The sequence below is a fragment of the Micromys minutus genome, assembly GCF_963924665.1.
Source record: "Micromys minutus genome assembly, chromosome: 15".
Taxonomy (NCBI): Eukaryota; Metazoa; Chordata; class Mammalia; order Rodentia; family Muridae; genus Micromys; species Micromys minutus.
This window is the reverse complement of record NC_137984.1, coordinates 35,703,584-35,721,321: the sequence shown is the minus strand read 5'-3', so window position 1 is coordinate 35,721,321 and position 17,738 is coordinate 35,703,584. Positions and strand designations below refer to the sequence as shown.

The 17,738-nt window shown below is 37.8% G+C and overlaps 1 protein-coding gene across 1 annotated transcript in view; it reads right to left on the bottom strand.

The window, feature by feature from the left end:
* The window catches only part of BLTP1 (bridge-like lipid transfer protein family member 1), a 194,936-nt gene that overhangs the window by 55,106 nt on the left and 122,092 nt on the right, over positions 1-17,738 (bottom strand). Inside the window, exons 52-56 of the mRNA XM_080929338.1 lie at positions 15,874-16,112; positions 13,102-13,346; positions 4,344-4,449; positions 1,744-1,841; positions 212-397 (exon numbers count right to left, since the gene is read on the bottom strand). Coding sequence (XP_080785464.1) covers positions 212-397; positions 1,744-1,841; positions 4,344-4,449; positions 13,102-13,346; positions 15,874-16,112 — 874 coding nt within the window. The remainder of the gene's footprint in view (positions 1-211; positions 398-1,743; positions 1,842-4,343; positions 4,450-13,101; positions 13,347-15,873; positions 16,113-17,738) is intronic.

Sequence of the window (17,738 nt, the reverse complement as noted above, 5' to 3'; positions counted from 1 at the left end):
TATAAAGTCTCAAGAGACTGCTCTTGCACAAACTTGTAATAAGGAGTATATAGTCAAAAATGGCAAGAAATGGCAAAGTAAAATTGTAAAGGCCTAAGTAAGTTTTCATCAGAATTAACAATACAAATTTTACAAACTTAAATATTTCTAAAAGTATAACACAAACTAATGTACAGACAACAGTGCCAATATCATTATATTCTATACAAACCTGATGTTTGACAATCTGTCCTAATGCCAGGTTTAAGTCCACTTGGCATTTACCAAATAATTTCAGATAGCTGCTGCTTCCTGGTGAAGCTTTGGTTTGTAGTCGGTTTGAAAGTTCCAATTCAATCAGTCCAGTTTCAAATCTCACAGCTCTCATTGAAGGTGTGGTGGCTGTGACTTGAATACCCTGATGGATTATATGTTTTAAGGAAAATAAGAAAATAAACCAATACAGATTCACTCATATGCAGTCTTTTGAAATATAATAAAAAGTCATGTTTAAAACATATATGTCTAAGGCACACATTCTTTAAATCAGTTATTTATGGAAGCTACAGCTGATACATTTCATTTTAGCCTTCTTACTTTTTTAGAAGAGATAACTAAGTTTTAAAATATTACAGGTTTTTTTCTTTTTGTCCTCTGTGGCTATGCCCTGTTCTCCCACCTTTGGTGCTGAGGAAGAACTGATAGCTTTGCTTCACTAAGATAATTGTATATGTAAACAGATTCTACCATAACCTCCCTAAAATATTATTATTAATTAAACATTCAAAATATTCTTACAGAGTAAATTATAAAATGATTAGAAATATCAAGTGTTCACTGGAATAAAGCCAAACTGTTTAAGTTATATAATATAATACAGCTTTTAGAAGATAAAGCTGATCTCAATAATCTGGTACAGAAAGATATAGTAGTTTTTCAAAATACATGCTAATAATAATAATAATAATACATTTGCTGTCATTGTTCTTATCATTATTACTATTATTGTAGCAGTAGTTGCAATGGAAGGTCTAGGCATGGTGGTATGCATTCCTTTAATGACAGTACTGGAAAGGGAAGGCAATTGGATCTGTGAATTCAAGACTAGCCTAGTGAATTCTGGCAAGCCAATTAGGACTGCATAGTTGAGATTCTTTAAAAAGAAAAGAAATAAATAAAAGACAGAAGGAAGGAAAAAAGGTAGGCAGCCTGATGTTTGCCTTTAAAAAACTGAGGCATGCTATGTATTTGTAAGGCCCTGGGCTGAAAGCCTGGCAGTGTCAGGCTATGAGGAGTGCAGGCTATGAAAAATAAAAAGGGGGGGGGGGAAGTACTGATAGAAGATTTAAACAAAAGCAGAATACAGTTTATTCTTATTCTGCTATTATATATCATACAAATTTTCTACATAAAATACACTAATTAATTAAAATCAGTGTTATGAAATTGTTTTTATTGGATATTCTCTGTATTTATATTTCAAATGTTATCCCCTTTCCTCCTACTCCCATCCCCCCCTCCACTTGTCTCCATGAAGGCTCTTTACCTCAGTGCCTTGGCGTTTCCCTACACTGGGAAAACATGCCTTCACTGGACCAAAGCCCTCTCCTCTCACGGATGCCAGACAATGACATCCTCTGCTACATATGCAACTGGAGCCATGGGATTCTCCATGTGTGCTCATTGGTTGGTGTTTTAGTCCCTGGGACACATTAATTAACTAGAAAGCTGGCCATAAAAGTATCAGTGTTGTGGAAATTTTACCTTAAACTGTAAATTTAGGGAATAGAGAAGAATTTTCGGCTTATCTCCATCTGTTGTTCCATCATGTTCATTCCAGAGAGGAATAGGCTGCTCCCCACCTAGAAAAGGTTAAATGCTGAAGGACTAGAACAGCTTCCTTATCAGAAAAAATTCTGACTATATTTTGTGTATTCAAAATAAAACCTCCTGTGAAACTTTTTTTTTAATGACTACTCAATCTTCAGTTTGAGAGAAAGCAAAGGAATAGTATATATGATGAGCTATTTAGGACTTCTGAGTCACAGCAGAACATGTGTCTCCTATAAGCCTGTACAGACTGTATGTGTCTTGTAAGCTAAGTGCCTACTGAATGCTTGCACTTCCCCTCTCTCAACAACTGAACTGCAGCGTTACTCTTTCCCCTCTTCTGCTCATCCTCAGGTCCTACTTCCTACCTCCTCTGAAACCCACAATCACCTTTCTTAACCAGTCTTAACTAGAGACTGCCTGTTCTGCAGCCAGCTACCAACTACTCCATTTTTTCTGTCATCCAGCTACCACCGAAGTTTCAGGTGACATAAATTATTAATATTTCTTACATAACATAATTTCCTTCAAATAAGGCCTTTTCTGCTGCCACCATTGGAAGCGTCATGCTAATTCATTTCAACAGAGGATGTTCACATGACATTTCAGTATAAATTCTAAATTGTTAAATCACCATTACTGTTTTTCATCATTTGAATTCTAAGCCATAGCTCTCTGATGTTACCATCCCCTGAAATACCCTTTCTAAAGCAACTCTGGCCCTCCATCCATATTCTGTTCTTTATTACTTGCTACATTCTTAACCAAGTAGGTATCTGTGTGTGTGGACCCTAGTACCGAAAAGAATGAGTTACTGAGTGCATGTAATGTGCCATATTGGTTGGTATACATACATACTTAATCTACTTACATTAGCATATTCACTCATTCTTTTTTTAAAATTTATTTTATGTATATGAGTACACTAATGTGGACAAAAGGATTAAAAGGTGCACTTTGTCTTTTGCCTTCCAAGATCAATTCCTATTGCAGCCCTGGTGAGTCATCTGTTTTTTAAAGAGACCATGAAGATCCTACTCCATAGACTATAATATCCATCCTACAAAGAGGAAGATCAATACAGAGGGATTTCCCTCCATGCTTCCAGGTGAAGCCATGTGTCCAGCAAGGCTTATCATCATATAGATAGAACAACTGACCAGTGGTCCCCCTGAGCCCAAGTAATCCTTGAGGGCCAGACCATAAATGTCCATCAACCTAAGAATAAAGTAATTAATTCTGGCCACCTGCAATGTCTTAAGCACACAGCAGAAAAAAATAACTAAAGTTAAAATAATTGATAATATAATAAAACAATGGGCATATCCAAATTAAGTTCCTTAATCAAATTAAAGCAGTCTTATGCTTTTTCTAGTCACATAACAAGCCAAAGACTATCATCTCTCAATGGTGAACAGCTTTACAGATGGATCTCTGCAGTAAAACCCTGTTAAATCTACTATAATCTTAGCTGTGATGCTCTTCTCTAGACTGTGTGTATTTAACCACTGTCTAAATTCTGTCTACACTCGCTTTATAGTTGATCCATATTTAGACAGTCCTGAGATGGTCCAGCTCTGGATCCCTTTGACTGTTCTCCCATGCTTGAAAGTTATCAAGAGTTTCTCTAATTCTCTAATTTCCTCCATAATCTCCAAATGTTTGTTGGAAGCAGCCAGGCTGATTCAACATCCATCTTATAAATGATTTCAGGATCTCAACTTATAAGAACGCTAAAGGACAAGTATTATTAGCAGGCTTGGAGGCCTCTGGGGAAGGACTCAACCCTTAAAATGTCCTCTTCTACAGTTTCAAACACCAGAAACTGCCCCCAAACTGTAATGGGCATGCTGATCTTGACAGCACGGAATTACATGAACAATATCTACTACCCATGGAAACAAAATTCAAGAGTATTAATCATGGCCAATTTGAACCTGACCTAGATTCCTGGCACATATAGCTCTGTAGACCTCACAACAGTCCATAATAGTTGTTCACCCACTACCAACATCTTTCATTTGCTGCTCATCATTTCTTTGGCCACTCCTAGAAAAAGCCCATCTTTAGCCAAAAAGGAAACTTCATACCCCTTCCCTGCTTCCCTCCCAGTCTGCCCTATAACTACTCCAGCTTATAAGTGAATGGTGGGCTTTCATTCTTATAGAGAACTGCCCCAACACTTCGCTTCCAATCCCTCACAGCAACAGGTTTCCTTTCTTGATATAAAGGACCCAACTGTCTTAAACAACAACAACAACAACAACAACAACAACAACTGGTGAGCTCCAGGTTCAATGAGAAACCCCAGCATAAGGGAACAAGATAAAGAAAAAGAAACTACCTGATAATGTCTTTTGCTTTCTGAATACGCATCTTCTCTCTCTTGCCTTTCTCTCTCTCTCTCTCTCACACACACACACACACTAGTTACCAATGTAATTTTTATGTCACTTAGGTCTTATTTTAGACCATGAAACCCCATATGACAAATAACAATAGAAACTTGTATTCCTAGTCCTAGACAGCCTTACCAGACACCTTCTGTATTACTTCATTCACTTCCTTCATGAATACTTTCTGTACAAACACCAAGTGGTTTAGAAGATCTGTTGTGAGATTGTGTTCAAAGGAACCAACCTGCCAAGAAAAAACAAGCAAACAAACAAAAAAACAGAGTGTGAGATTATATTGCTGAGTATATTAGCTCTGCTTTTTTGTAAAGCCAATCATCCAAAACCTCAGGAAAAGGAGATAATTATCTACATACTATATCAGATGAAGTCACTAAAAATGGCCTTAAAAATATTAAGTGCCAACAACTATTTATATTTGTATTAAATGCTAAGAATACAGTGATTAAAAACACAAACCCCAAACAACACACACTGTAGGTCTTAGGATTATATGAGAGTGAATTACCAAATCACAAACCTAATTGTATGTAGCACATGTCTTGTGATTAGTACAAAAGTACTAGTTTCTGACAAGAATTAGTCAATAAACAGATGAAGTAGAGAGCAGCTTGTAATTAAGTGACCATTACAAAAAACACAGATTCAAGCATTCTATGATTAAAGCCAATACTTCTAGCATTGTGATATGGTTCATATTTTGATCAAAAATTGGAAGAGCCAATAGATTTGTCATCTTTGATGAAAAAAAAACACAAAAGCTTAAGTGAATCAGGAGGCACTTAAATATCTTTATTATTTTTAATTATGTGTGTTGGCTGTAAGTGCTATTGTACACATAAACGCAGATGCCTGCTGAGACCAATGGTGTAACATTCCTATGGGGCTGGTGGTGAGCTGCTTGATGTAGGTGCTGGGAGCTGAACTTATTTTATTTATGAGTGAGTGTGTGGTGACTCCCTCTGGGAAATTGGCACACGTTCCTAACCACTGAGTTGTCCCTCTGTCTTAGGGTTTCTATTCCTGCACAAAACATCATGACCAAGAAGCAAGTTGGGGAGAAAAGAGCTTATCACCAAAGGAATTCAGGACTCAAGCAGGTCAGGAAGCAGGAGCTGATGCAGAGGCCATGGAGGGATGTTACTTACTGACTTGCTTCCCATGGCTTGCTCAGCTTACTTTCTTATGGAACCCAGGACTACCAGCCCAGGGATGGCACCACCCACAATGGGCTGGGCCCTCCCCCCCTTGATCACTAGTTGAGAAAATGCCTTACAGCTGGATCTCATGGAGGCATTTCCTCAACTGAGGCTCTTTTCTCTGTGATAACTCCAGCTTGTGTCAAGTTGACACAAAACCAGCCAGTACACCCTCCTATTATCTTGCACAGAAAAGTAAAAGTAGGATACAAATGAATTTCAGTGTGTCTATTTTAGGACTATATCAAAATAGGCAATTTTAATATAAGGTACAACTTTAAATGTATTGAAATTAATTTGTAATTTTCCTTTCCTTATGGTATAAATTCTGCCTTTTTAGTATCTGACATTAATATGGAATTATACCATCCACTGCTTTACATTTACTTTCTTAGAATTGAAGCTCTATTAACAATCTTGCCCAACTAGTTTGGGCTACTTCTTTTTCTATGTGGAAAGCATACATGCAATATAAAATTTCCTAATTCAATTTAGGATTCTTAAAAGCTAGTGCACTTTTGGGTATATATTCTTTTACACACAGAAATCTCAACTCCTGGCTTAAATAAGTAGAATAGCCATGGGTAAAGAAGCTTACCATGCAAAACTAGATTCTTGCATTTTGTCCCTACAAGCTAGGTAAAAGTAGAAGCAAAGAGCAAACTCTATGAGGGTGTCGTCTGACTTCCCTCTGTGTACTGTGGCATCCCACTTTCAACCACACATCAGGGATACACATACTCACTCATAAATAAAATTTAAAACTAAAAGACATTACAACTCTTGGGTACCAAAGAAAGGTGCTGATCACAGTGGTTGAATTAGGAAAAAGCTAGAAGATACTGAAGAAGGGCAACCCTGTAAGAGGACCAGTGATCTCAATTAACCTAGACCCCAGAAATCTCTCAGACATGGGACCACCAATCACGCAGCATAAACCAGCTGATACAAAGTCCCGATACATGTACAGCAGAGGACTGCCAGGTCTGGGTTCAGTCAGAGAAGATGTACCTAACCTTCAAGAGACTGGAGGCCTCAGGGAGTGGGGAGGTCTGGTGGGGTGGGGACAGCCTTGTGGAGAAAGGAAAGTGGGGAGGAGGTATGGAATATAATAGTCAGAGGGTGGAACAGGAGGGGAATAAAATCTGGAATGTAAAATAACCCCCCCAAAAAAAAGCAGTTTACATGAAATTGGAGAGAAATGTCATAAAGATAGAGAAATATGGAGCAAGAGGAATACTCCTCCACTGTTGGTGGGATTGCAGGCTGGTACTACCACTCTGAAAATCACTCTGGCCATTACTCAGAAAATTGGACATAGTACCACCTGAGGACCCAGCTATTCCACTCCTGGGCATATGCCCCAAAGTTGCTTCAACATATAACAAGGACACATGTTCCACCATGTTTACAGCAGCCTTATTTATAATAGCCAGAAGCATGAAAGAACCCAGATGTCCATCAACAGAGGAATGGATACAGAAAGTATGGTACATTTACACAATGGAGTACTACTCAGCTATTAGAAACAATGACTTCATGAAATTCATAGGCAAATGGATGGAACTAGAGAATATCATCCCAAGTGAGGTAACCCAGTCACAAAAAAACACACTAGGTATGCAGTCACTGATAATTGGATACTAGACCCAGAAAGCTCTCAATGCCCAAGAAATAATTCACAGACTTATGAAGCTCAAAAAGAAGAAAAGCCAAAATGTGGATGCCTCAGTCCTTCTTTGAAGGGAAAACAAAACACTCACGGGAGGAGGTATAGGATCAAGTGGAAGAGCAGGGATTGAAGATCATTCAATGCAATCCCCATCAAAATTACAACTCAATTTTTCATAGAGTTGGAAAAAGCAATTGCAAATTCATCTGAAATAACAAAAAACCTAGAATATCGAAATCTATTCTCAAGAATAAAAACAATTTTGGGGATTCACCCTCCCTCATCTCAAGCTATATTACAAAGGAATTGTGATACAAAAAACCTGCATGGTATTGGTACAGAGATAGGCAGGTAGATCAATGGAACAGAATTAAGGACCCAGAAATGAACCCACACACCTATGGTCATTTTATCTTTGACGAAGGAGCTAAAAATATTCAATGGAAAAATGACAGCCTCTTCAACAAATGGTGTTGGTTCAACTGGCAGTCAGCATGCAGAAGAATGCAAATCGATCCTTTCTTATCTCCTTGTACAAAGCAAGCAAACCAAATCCAAGAACACATCAAAACGATCATTCACCATGATCAAGTAGGCTTCATCCCTGGCCTGCAGGGATGGTTTAACATATGGAAATCCATCAATGTAATCCACCATATAAACAAACTCAAAGAAAAAACCACATGATCATCTCACTAGATGCTGAAAAAGCATTTGACAAAATTCAATACCCCTTCATGTTAAAAGTCTTGGAAAGAACAGGAATCCAAGGCCCATACCTAAACATAATAAAAGCAATATACAGCAAGCCAACAGCCAACATCAAACTTAACGGTGGGAAACTTGAAGCAATCCCACTAAAATCAGGGACTCGACAAGGCTGCCCACTCTCCCCCTATCTATTCAACATAGTACTGGAAGTCCTGGCCGGAGCAAGTAGACAGCAAAAGGAGATCAAGGGGATACAAATTGGAAAGGAAGAAGTAAAAACATCACTACTTGCAGATGACATGATAGTGTACTTAAGTGACTGCACAAATTCTACTAGAGAACTCCTCCAGCTGATAAACAAGTTCAGCAAAGTGGCTGGATATAAAATTAACTCAAACAAATCAGTAGCCTTCCTATATTCAAAGGACAAACATGTGGAGAAAGAAATTAGGGGAAAGATACCCTTCACAATCGTCACAAAAACTATGAAATACCTTGGTGTGACTCTAACTAAGCAAGTGAAGGACCTGTATGACAAGAACTTCAAACCTCTAAAGAAGGAAATCGAGGAAAATCTCAGAAAATGGAAAGATCTCCCAGGCTCATGGATTGGAAGGATTAACATTTTAAAAATGGCCATCTTATCAAAAGCAGTCTACAGATTCAATGCAATCCCCACCAAAATTCCAACCCAGTTCTTCATTGAGTTGGAAAGATCAATGTGCAATTTCATCTGGAATAACAAAAGACCTAGAATAGTGAAATCCATCCTCAACAACAAGAAAACATCTGTGGGAATCACCATCCCTGACCTCAAGCTATATTACAAGGCTGAAAACTGCATGGTACTGGTACAGAAATAGGCACGTGGATCAATGGAATAGAATAGAAGATCCAGAAATGAGACCTCACATATATGGTCACCTAATTTTTGACAAAGGAGCTGTAAACATTCAACAGAAAAAGAACAGCCTCTTCAATAAATGGTGTTGGTCAAACTGGCACTCAGCATGCAGAATGAAAATAGACCCTTTCTTATCTCCTTGTACAAAACTCAAGTGTAAGTGAATCAAAGATCTCCACATTAAACCAGGTACACGGAAACTATTAGATGAGAAAGTAGGAAATACATTAGAACTCATAGGCACAGGAGAAAATTTTCTGAACAGAACACCAATGGCTTGTGCTCTAAGGTCAAAGATTGAGAAATGGGACTTAATGAGATTGCAAAGTTTCTGTAAGGCTAAAGACACTGTCAAGAAAACAAAACGGCAGCCAACAGAGTGGGAAAAGATCTTTACCAACCCTACATCAGATAGAGGCCTAATATCCAAGGTATACAAAGAACTCAAGAAGCTGGAAACCAGAGAATCAAACAACCCTATTAAAAAACGGGGTACAGACTTAAACAAAAAGTTTTCAACCAAGGAATATCAAATGGCTGAGAAACATCTAAGAAAGTACTCAACATCCTTAGCCATCAGGGAAATGCAAATCAAAACAACCCTGAGATTCCACCTTACACCAGTCAGATTGGCCAAAATCAAAAACTCAGATGACAATAGATGCTGGCGAGGATGCGGAGAAAGAGGAACACTTCTCCACTGCTGGTGGGGTTGTAAACTGATACAACCACTCTGGAAATCAGTCTGGCGGTTCCTCAGAAAAATGGACATAGTACTACCTGAAGACCCAGTTATTCCACTTCTGGGCATTTACCCCAGAGACACTCCAACATACAACAAAGATACATGCACCACAATGTTCACTGCAGCTCTATTTATAATAGCCAGAAGCTGGAAAGAACCCAGATGTCCTTCAGTAGATGAATGGATACAAAAACTGTGGTACATTTACACAATGGAGTACCATTCAGCCATCAGAAACAATGACTTAATGAAATTCTTAAGAAAATGGATGCATTTAGAGAATATCATCCTGAGTGAGATAACCCAGTCACAAAAGAACAGACATAATATGCAGTCACTGATAGTGGGATGCTAACCCCAGAAAGCTCTGAACACCCCAGAAACAAGACACAGACTGTGTGAAGATCAAGGAAAAAAAACAATATATTTTAATTAAAATAGAACTGTATCACATCCCCCTTTCCTCCCTACCACCCCTCCCAGTTTCTCTCCTATCCCCTCAAATAGCCTCTTTTCCTATATTATTGTTACATATATACATATGTGTATATATATGTACCCACAAATACTTAATTACAACCTTAAAAATGTATTCGTATATTTTTATGCAAAAATGCTGAAAATTTGTACATTTATTTTGTTTTTTAAAATAAAGTTTTCAAAAAAAAAAAAAAGCTCAAGTCAAGTGGATCAAAGATCTCCACATTAAACCAGGTACACTGAAACTATTAGGAGAGAATTTAGGGAAGAACTTAGAACACATAGGCACAGGAAAAAAATTCCTGAACAGAACACCAATGGCTTATTCTCTAAGATCAAGAATCAACAAATGGGACCTCATGAAATTGCAAAGCTTCATAAGGCTAAGGACACTGTGAAGAAGACAAAATGGCAGCCTACAGATTGGGAAAAAAAATCTATACCAATTCTACATCCGATAGAGGAGTAGGATCCAACATATAGAAAGAACTCAGAAAACTAGACTATAGAGAATCAATATTATTAAGAAATGGGGTACAGAGTAAAACAAAGAATTCTCAGCTGAGGAACATTGAATGGTTGAGAAGCACCTAAAGAAATTCTCAAAATCCCTAATCATCAGGGAAATGCAAATCAAAACAACCCTGAGATTCCACCTCACACCCATCAGAATGGCTAATATCAAAAACTCGGGTGACAGCAGATGCTGACAAGGATATGGAGAAAGAGGAACACTCCTCCACTGTTGGTGGGGTTGTAAGCTAGTACAACCACTCTGGAAATCACTCTGGCAGTTACTCAGAAAATTGGACATAGTATTACCTGAAAACCCAGCTTTTCCACTCCTGGGCATATACCCCAAAGATGCTTCAACATATAACAAGGACACATGTTCCACCATGTTTACAGCAGCCTTATTTATAATAGCCAGAAGCATGAAAGAACCCAGATGTCCATCAACAGAGGAATGGATACAGAAAGTGTGGTACATTTACACAATGGAATACTACTCAGCTATTAGAAACAATGACTTCATGAAATTTATAGGCAAATGGATGGAACTAGAGACTATCATCCTGAGTGAAGTAGTACAATCACAAAAGAACACACATGGTATACAGTCACTGATAATTGGACACTAGCCCCAGAAAGCTCTGAATACCCAATACCCAAGAAACAATTCACAGATATTATGAAGCTCAAAAAGAAAGAAAGCCAAAATGAGGATGCCTCAGTCCTTCTTAGAAAAGAGAACAAAACTCTCATGGGAGGAAATGCAAAGTCAAATAGAGGAACAGGGATTGAAGAAAAGATCATTCAGAAGTCACCTCACCTGGGGATCCACCACATATGCAGTCACCCAATCCAAGCACTCTAGCTGATCCCAAAAATTACTTACTGTCAGAAACCAGAAATAGATGCTCCCTCAGGAACTATGCTAGAGTCATATAGATACAGCTCAACATGCTTGCAGCTAGCCATCAGGGTCTGAACTCTGGGATCCCAAGGATCTGAGGAGCTGAAAGGGGTTGCAACCTCATGGGAAGATAACAACATAATCAACCAACCAAATCCCCCAAAACTCCCATGGAGTAAAATACCAACCTTTGTGTGCACTTTGAGAGACCTAGTGATCTAGGTGCATACGTAGCTGAAGATAGCAGTGAGTGGCATCAATGTTAGAAGAGGCTTTTGTTCCAGGCATGTTTTCCCAATGTAGGGGAATGCCAAGGCAATGGGCTGGAGTGGGTGAAGGCAAATGGATGGGAGCAGGATGGGGTAAAGGGATAACATCTCAAATGTAAATACAGAGTATCTAATAAGAGAGAGAGAGGGGTAGAGAGAGAGAGAAAAGAGGGGATCGTTCAGGGGCTGCCTCACCTGGGGATTCACGACAGATGCAGACACCAGCCTAAACACTATAGCTGATGCTGGGTGGTACTTGCTGGTAGGAACCAGGTGCTTGCTGGCAGTGCCTCCTCAGGGGCTCTGCCAGAGTCATGCAGCTGAGCATTCTTGCAGCTAACCATGTGAATGAGCATGGGGAACCCAGTGAGGGGACTGGGGGAGGATGAAGGAACTGAAGAGGGTTTGGCCTCATGGGAAGAACAACATTGTGAACCAACCAAATCCTCCACAGTTCCCATGGACTAGAACACCAACCATTGAGCATGCATTGAGAAGCCCATGGCTCCAGTTGCATATGTATTGGAGAATAGCAGTGTCTGACATCAATATGAGAAGAGGCCTTTGGTCCAGTGAGGGTGCTTTTTCCCAATGTAGGGGAATGCCAAGGCACTGAGGTGGAGAGGGTGATTGGGAGTTACTGCAGCTTCGTGAAGACAAGTAGAGGGGGAGGATGGATGAGAGTGGGGTGGGCAAAGGGGATAACATTTCAAATGTAAATACAGAAAGTATCTAATAAAAAAAATTTAAAGGATAATAGTCCCATCAAGAAAAAATATGGGGGGGGGGAATGGAATGGGAAATGGATTTGAACAGAATACATTATATGTATATATGAACTTGTACATAATTTGAAAATTAACAAGTACACAGAAGATAATGCCAAAACCAAACAAAACAAAAAGAAAAAGCCATGTCATCTGTTTAATCTTTTGATGGTTCTACATGGTGTTGAAAACAATGGGGTTCCAGGAGTGCCAGCTTTTAGTATCATCTTAAATAACAAATGAGTCTGTTAACTTATTTCCCTTCCACAGGGCCTTAGATCAAGAGTAATAGTTGTTTTAATTCATGTAACCTTTCTACAAATCAGTCCCCCTCCCACACCCTTTCAAAAGAGAAGAGCTACACTTACCTCAAAGTTAAGTAAAGGACTACAGAAGTAAATATATAAAGCTCTTGATGTTAGCTTTTATTCTCTTTTTATCAAGTAAACCATAATAATTACCAAAATGAACTTGAAATTTAACGTATAAGATATAAATTTGTAGACAATGAGTACACTGTTTCAAAGAACATGTTTGAATAAAAGACAGAGAAGGGGAGTAGTCAGAGACAAACACACATCCTCTTTCTCTTGAAATTCGGGAGATTAGCCTTCTGTAGCAACTTAACCTTCAAAGTTTGGACTACCATGTATTTTGTTATCTAAATCTTGAAAACTTACAAAATGCAAAGAAGTAATCTGAAAGTGAGCTTACTTCTGCCACACAGCGCAGATAATTCCCTTGTAGGTAATACCCTTGTTTGGAAGGCAGCTCGTCTATGCTCCACACTTGATCTGAGTAACTATCGTGCTCCTCCATAATGTACTTCCCTGACATGGTAACAGGCGGGAGGTTTAGACTTGCGGAAGGAGGGATAGTTGACATATCTGTTGCAGAAACTTTGGAAGTAAATCGTAATCTGTGATTTGGTAACTCAAATGTAAACCTTGTCTGTGCACCTATAAGAAGTAAAGAACATTATCACTGTAGAGCATGCAATAGTATCACTTTTACAAAAACAATGTCTACACAAAAACATTTTGTCATCCCATGGTTTATGTTGATACACATAAAAATAATATTTAAAATTTACATATGAGCTACTTCCTACCTTTAAACAAGTGCACTTAATATAAAGAATTAGTCAGCAAGTACTATTAAGCCAGCAGTATTTACGATGCCTACTGGGTACGCAACATCATATCAGATGCAGAGACACTTACAGATTTTGCTTATCATAAAGGGAGAACAGAAAGATACTGCCCTTCATGTAGAGAAGCTTTTACTACAGGAAGATATAGCAACTCAAGCTAAAATCAAATCCCAAATTCTGAAACATTAAACACATATTCCTTTGATCTTAACAACTATTAAGAGACCAAGGACTATGTTATTGTTTAATATTGTGTTTATTTTTTAAGCCATTTATTTGGCAAAGAGTTGTTCAAGGAAACATTCATGTAGAGTTAATTTCATTATTTTGCTAATATTGTTCACTGTCTATGTGTGTATAAAGAACTGGCAGGAGACAGGTAATGTATATACACCCAAATCAGTCTCATAAACAAAAAATGCTACTCTCCAACTACAATACCTCTGAGATGCCCACAACAGTCCTGACTACACTGAGATCCTCTTCTACCTGTTACAATCAAGTCTATCTTTGACTCACTCCTGGAAGCTGCAAGAGGTAGGGTCTGTCTCCTACTACCTCCCTTGCCAGTATTACTAAATAAAAATATCCAGATCAAAGCAATCCAAGACTTCAGCTACCACCCCTCTGTAATCATGAATGTGTCATTCTTTTACCAACTCTGTCCTTCTCCTTCATTTACAGAATTCTGGGCTCTTGTTTGGTTTTTCAACTCTTAGATATTCTACTTTTTCAGCTTGAAAGTGCCTATCTGGCTGGCTCTTTCCATGGATTCCAGTAAACTTCAAAATGAACAGATTAGCCAGTGGACTGACAGAACTGAGCTCCGGTTTATGAAAGTCCGTGTTTTCTAATTTTGCCTAATCCAAAAGCTCAACTCACCTTGTTTCTATTTCTGGTAATATAAAGGTTGAAATGTTGAGAAAACTATTTTAATATACAAACTCTGAAATGTAAAGAGTAGTAATACATATATCTTAATATAACACTGTATTTGAATAGGTTTATTAGTGTTTTAAAAATTAATGTAATTTATCATGTTAAAAAATTAAAGGGAAAGAGATGTTTTTATTTGACAGGTACAGAAAAAAGTATCTGTATTTAGTTACCAATTATTTTTTTTACAGAAATTTCATGGCACAGTAGGTAAACAATCCTTTCCGTTAACATGATAAAGGAAATATATAAAAAATTGAGCAGTCATAATTAATTCTGCAATAATTAAAAATTTTAATAATTTAAATCATAAATAAAATGATGATTATTATGCCTTAAAAACTGGAATTAAGCCACAGTGAAACCAATAAAGTAGATGAAACCATTTTATAAATGGGGGAAAAGGATGGGAAGATGTTGGAAGGACCATTTTGAGGTGCTTGGGAGAATCTGGGGATAAGGATAGTGGATGTAATTAAAATACAATGTATACATGAATGAAATTATAAAAGACCAGATGAATAAAATTTAGAAAAAAAACATTATTGAGCTTTTAAGTGATCAAATAGTTCAATTTTTGATTTTGTTCTTTGCTTTTTTAAGAGGGTCTCCCTTATAGATTATTTAAAACAAAGCCCCAATACTAAGCATGAAAAGTTCTCTTTGAGTTGTTGGTCCAAGAGACTCCCAAAACATTGTAAGCTGTTGCTATTTATTTATTTTATGTGTTCCCTTCCTCTGATAGACGTGGAAGGTAAACTTCCTGCTGCTGAAGACACTTGAACTTTCAGATACAGGACTCAGAGGTTCAGCAGCCTGGATCTGAGGCAAAGGATTCCTCCCTGAGGAGTGGCTTTCATAATACTAGAATGTGTCATGGAACCTGCTGAAGGAGGGAAGCAACCAACAGTTCAACCTAGGTTGTGCCTTTTGATTGAACAATCGGGGCAATTACTATTTAAAGTTTATAAAGCTATGTGTTGAGTTTGGTCACTGTGCTGTTTAATTTTGATGTCTTTGTTTTCTGTAGTTTTAAGCATTATAGGTTATTGTTTAGTTGTTTTTTGTTTGTTTTTGCTGCTGATCTTGACTGTACTTATTCTACTTTTAATACATAAATATAGATTCCTGTATTTTATTAAAAAAAAAAAAAGAGGGTCTCACTATGTAGGTTGGCCTGACCTGGGATTTACTATATACTCTATGCTTGTCTGAAACTCAAAGACATCCACTTGTCTCAGCTTCTCTAATGCTGAGATTAAAGGGGGTACCACAATGCCTGTTATTAAGATTTTTTAATATTATATTTTTAAGAACTGTAACTTTTCATAAAGATATTGCTTTCCTTTCAAAACTATCATCAGTTTTACATGGTTGAACCTAAAATTCCATGTTACCTGTCATTCCATGGCTTCTCATTCTCCCCATCTTGTACTCTGCTTTCAGTGATGGTAAGAGTGCTGCTCCAATGGCTATGCCATCTAACATGGCGCTGAATTTGAGAACAATAGGCTTCTTCTCTAAGCCTTCTGGCAGTTGAGGAAATTCATTTGTTTCAATAGGAGTTTGATTAACACTTGTTGGGGTTTTTTCAGAAGGCAGTGGGGTTGCAATATCTTCTTTCATAGGCTGTGGGCTACAAACCAAAACACACACCTCCATAATACTGTTAGTAACTACTACTTTATCAATAAAATTACTAGATGTCTCAGTGGAAAACAGCTAACAAATAAAGACCTAGAAAAGCAGTCACAGTAATAACTACAGCCAAAATTTATCAACCTGAGAATTAAAGACCTGGATAAAACAACTACGGAAAATAGGAACTGGGTTCTGAGACTAACAGGACACTATTTCATCACTTTATAGGATGGGGAAAAATAAGAGTGTATGCATGTGTATGCACATACACACACACAGATCAGAAAAACAGATGCTATGCACAGAGAATAAAGGTTACCATGAAAAGCTCTAATTACTGCCCTTGAAAATGCTATGTGACTTGTAGTCTATCTTCAAAATTATACAGTAATTTCATAATAAAGGAATATGCAAAACCATGTATGCTATAAATGACCACTACAATTTTTAAAATGTAAACAATGACGGTTCTAGAATTCATTAATTTGCTTTTCATTGGAAGCTTGATGTCAATAAATCTCTAGAATCACTTTCTTCTTTCTTTTTCTTTTTTTTGGTCTCTAAATTATTTTATTTCTTTTTCTCTTTTTTGTTTTTATTGGATATTCTCTGTATTTACACTTCTAATGTTATCCCCTTTCCCCCCAACTCCCATCTCCTCTCCCCGTCCACTTATTTCCATGAAGATGCTCCTCTCCCAACTACCTTCTTTACCTTGGTGCCTTGCAATTAATTCCCTACACTGGGGAAACAAACCTTCACTGGACCAAAGGCCTTTCTCCCATTAAAGTCAGACAATGTTATCCTCTACTACACATGCAACTGGAGCCATGGGTCTCTCCATGTATTCATTGGTTGGTGTTTTAGTCCCTGGGAGTTCTTGAGGGTTTTTGGTTGGTTGACATTGTTGTTCTTCCCATGGGGTTGCAAACCCTTTCAGCTCCTTTAGAACTTTCTCTAGCTTGGGGACCCACTGTTCAGTCTGATGATTAGCTGCAAGCATCCTCATCTGTATCTGTATGACTCTGGCAGAGCCTCTGAGGAGGTATCCATATCTGCCTTCTGCCAGTAAGCACTTCTTGGCATCAACAATAGTGTGTGGGTTTGGTGGCTACAAATGGGGTGGATTCCCAGTTGAGGCAGTATCTGAATGATCTTTTCTTCAATTGCTGCTCCTCTATTTGTCCCTATATTTCTTTCTGTGAGTATTTTGTTCTACCTTCTAGGAAGGACTGAAGCATCCACATTCTGGCCTTCCTTCTTTTTTAGCTTCATAAGGTCTGTGAATTATTTCTTGGTTATTCAGAGATTTTTAGTATCCACTTATCAGTTAGTGCATACCATGTGTGTTCTTAGAATCACTTTCTTAAACTTGATGTTTACATTTCATATCTAGTATTGGACAATGTGATGTCACTTTATTGGCCATTGTGATATAATCCTTCAATGATATGCACTATGATTCTCCCATGTTGTCATTTGAATACTCTCTACCAGTTCTATTTCTGTAATACTCAATGTTCATAGTAACTGCTTGTTTTTTACAAGCCTTTTTTATCACAGCAAAAATAAAAGGTATATTTTATTGTATAGTCATAGAAAATAAAAAGTAAAATAACTC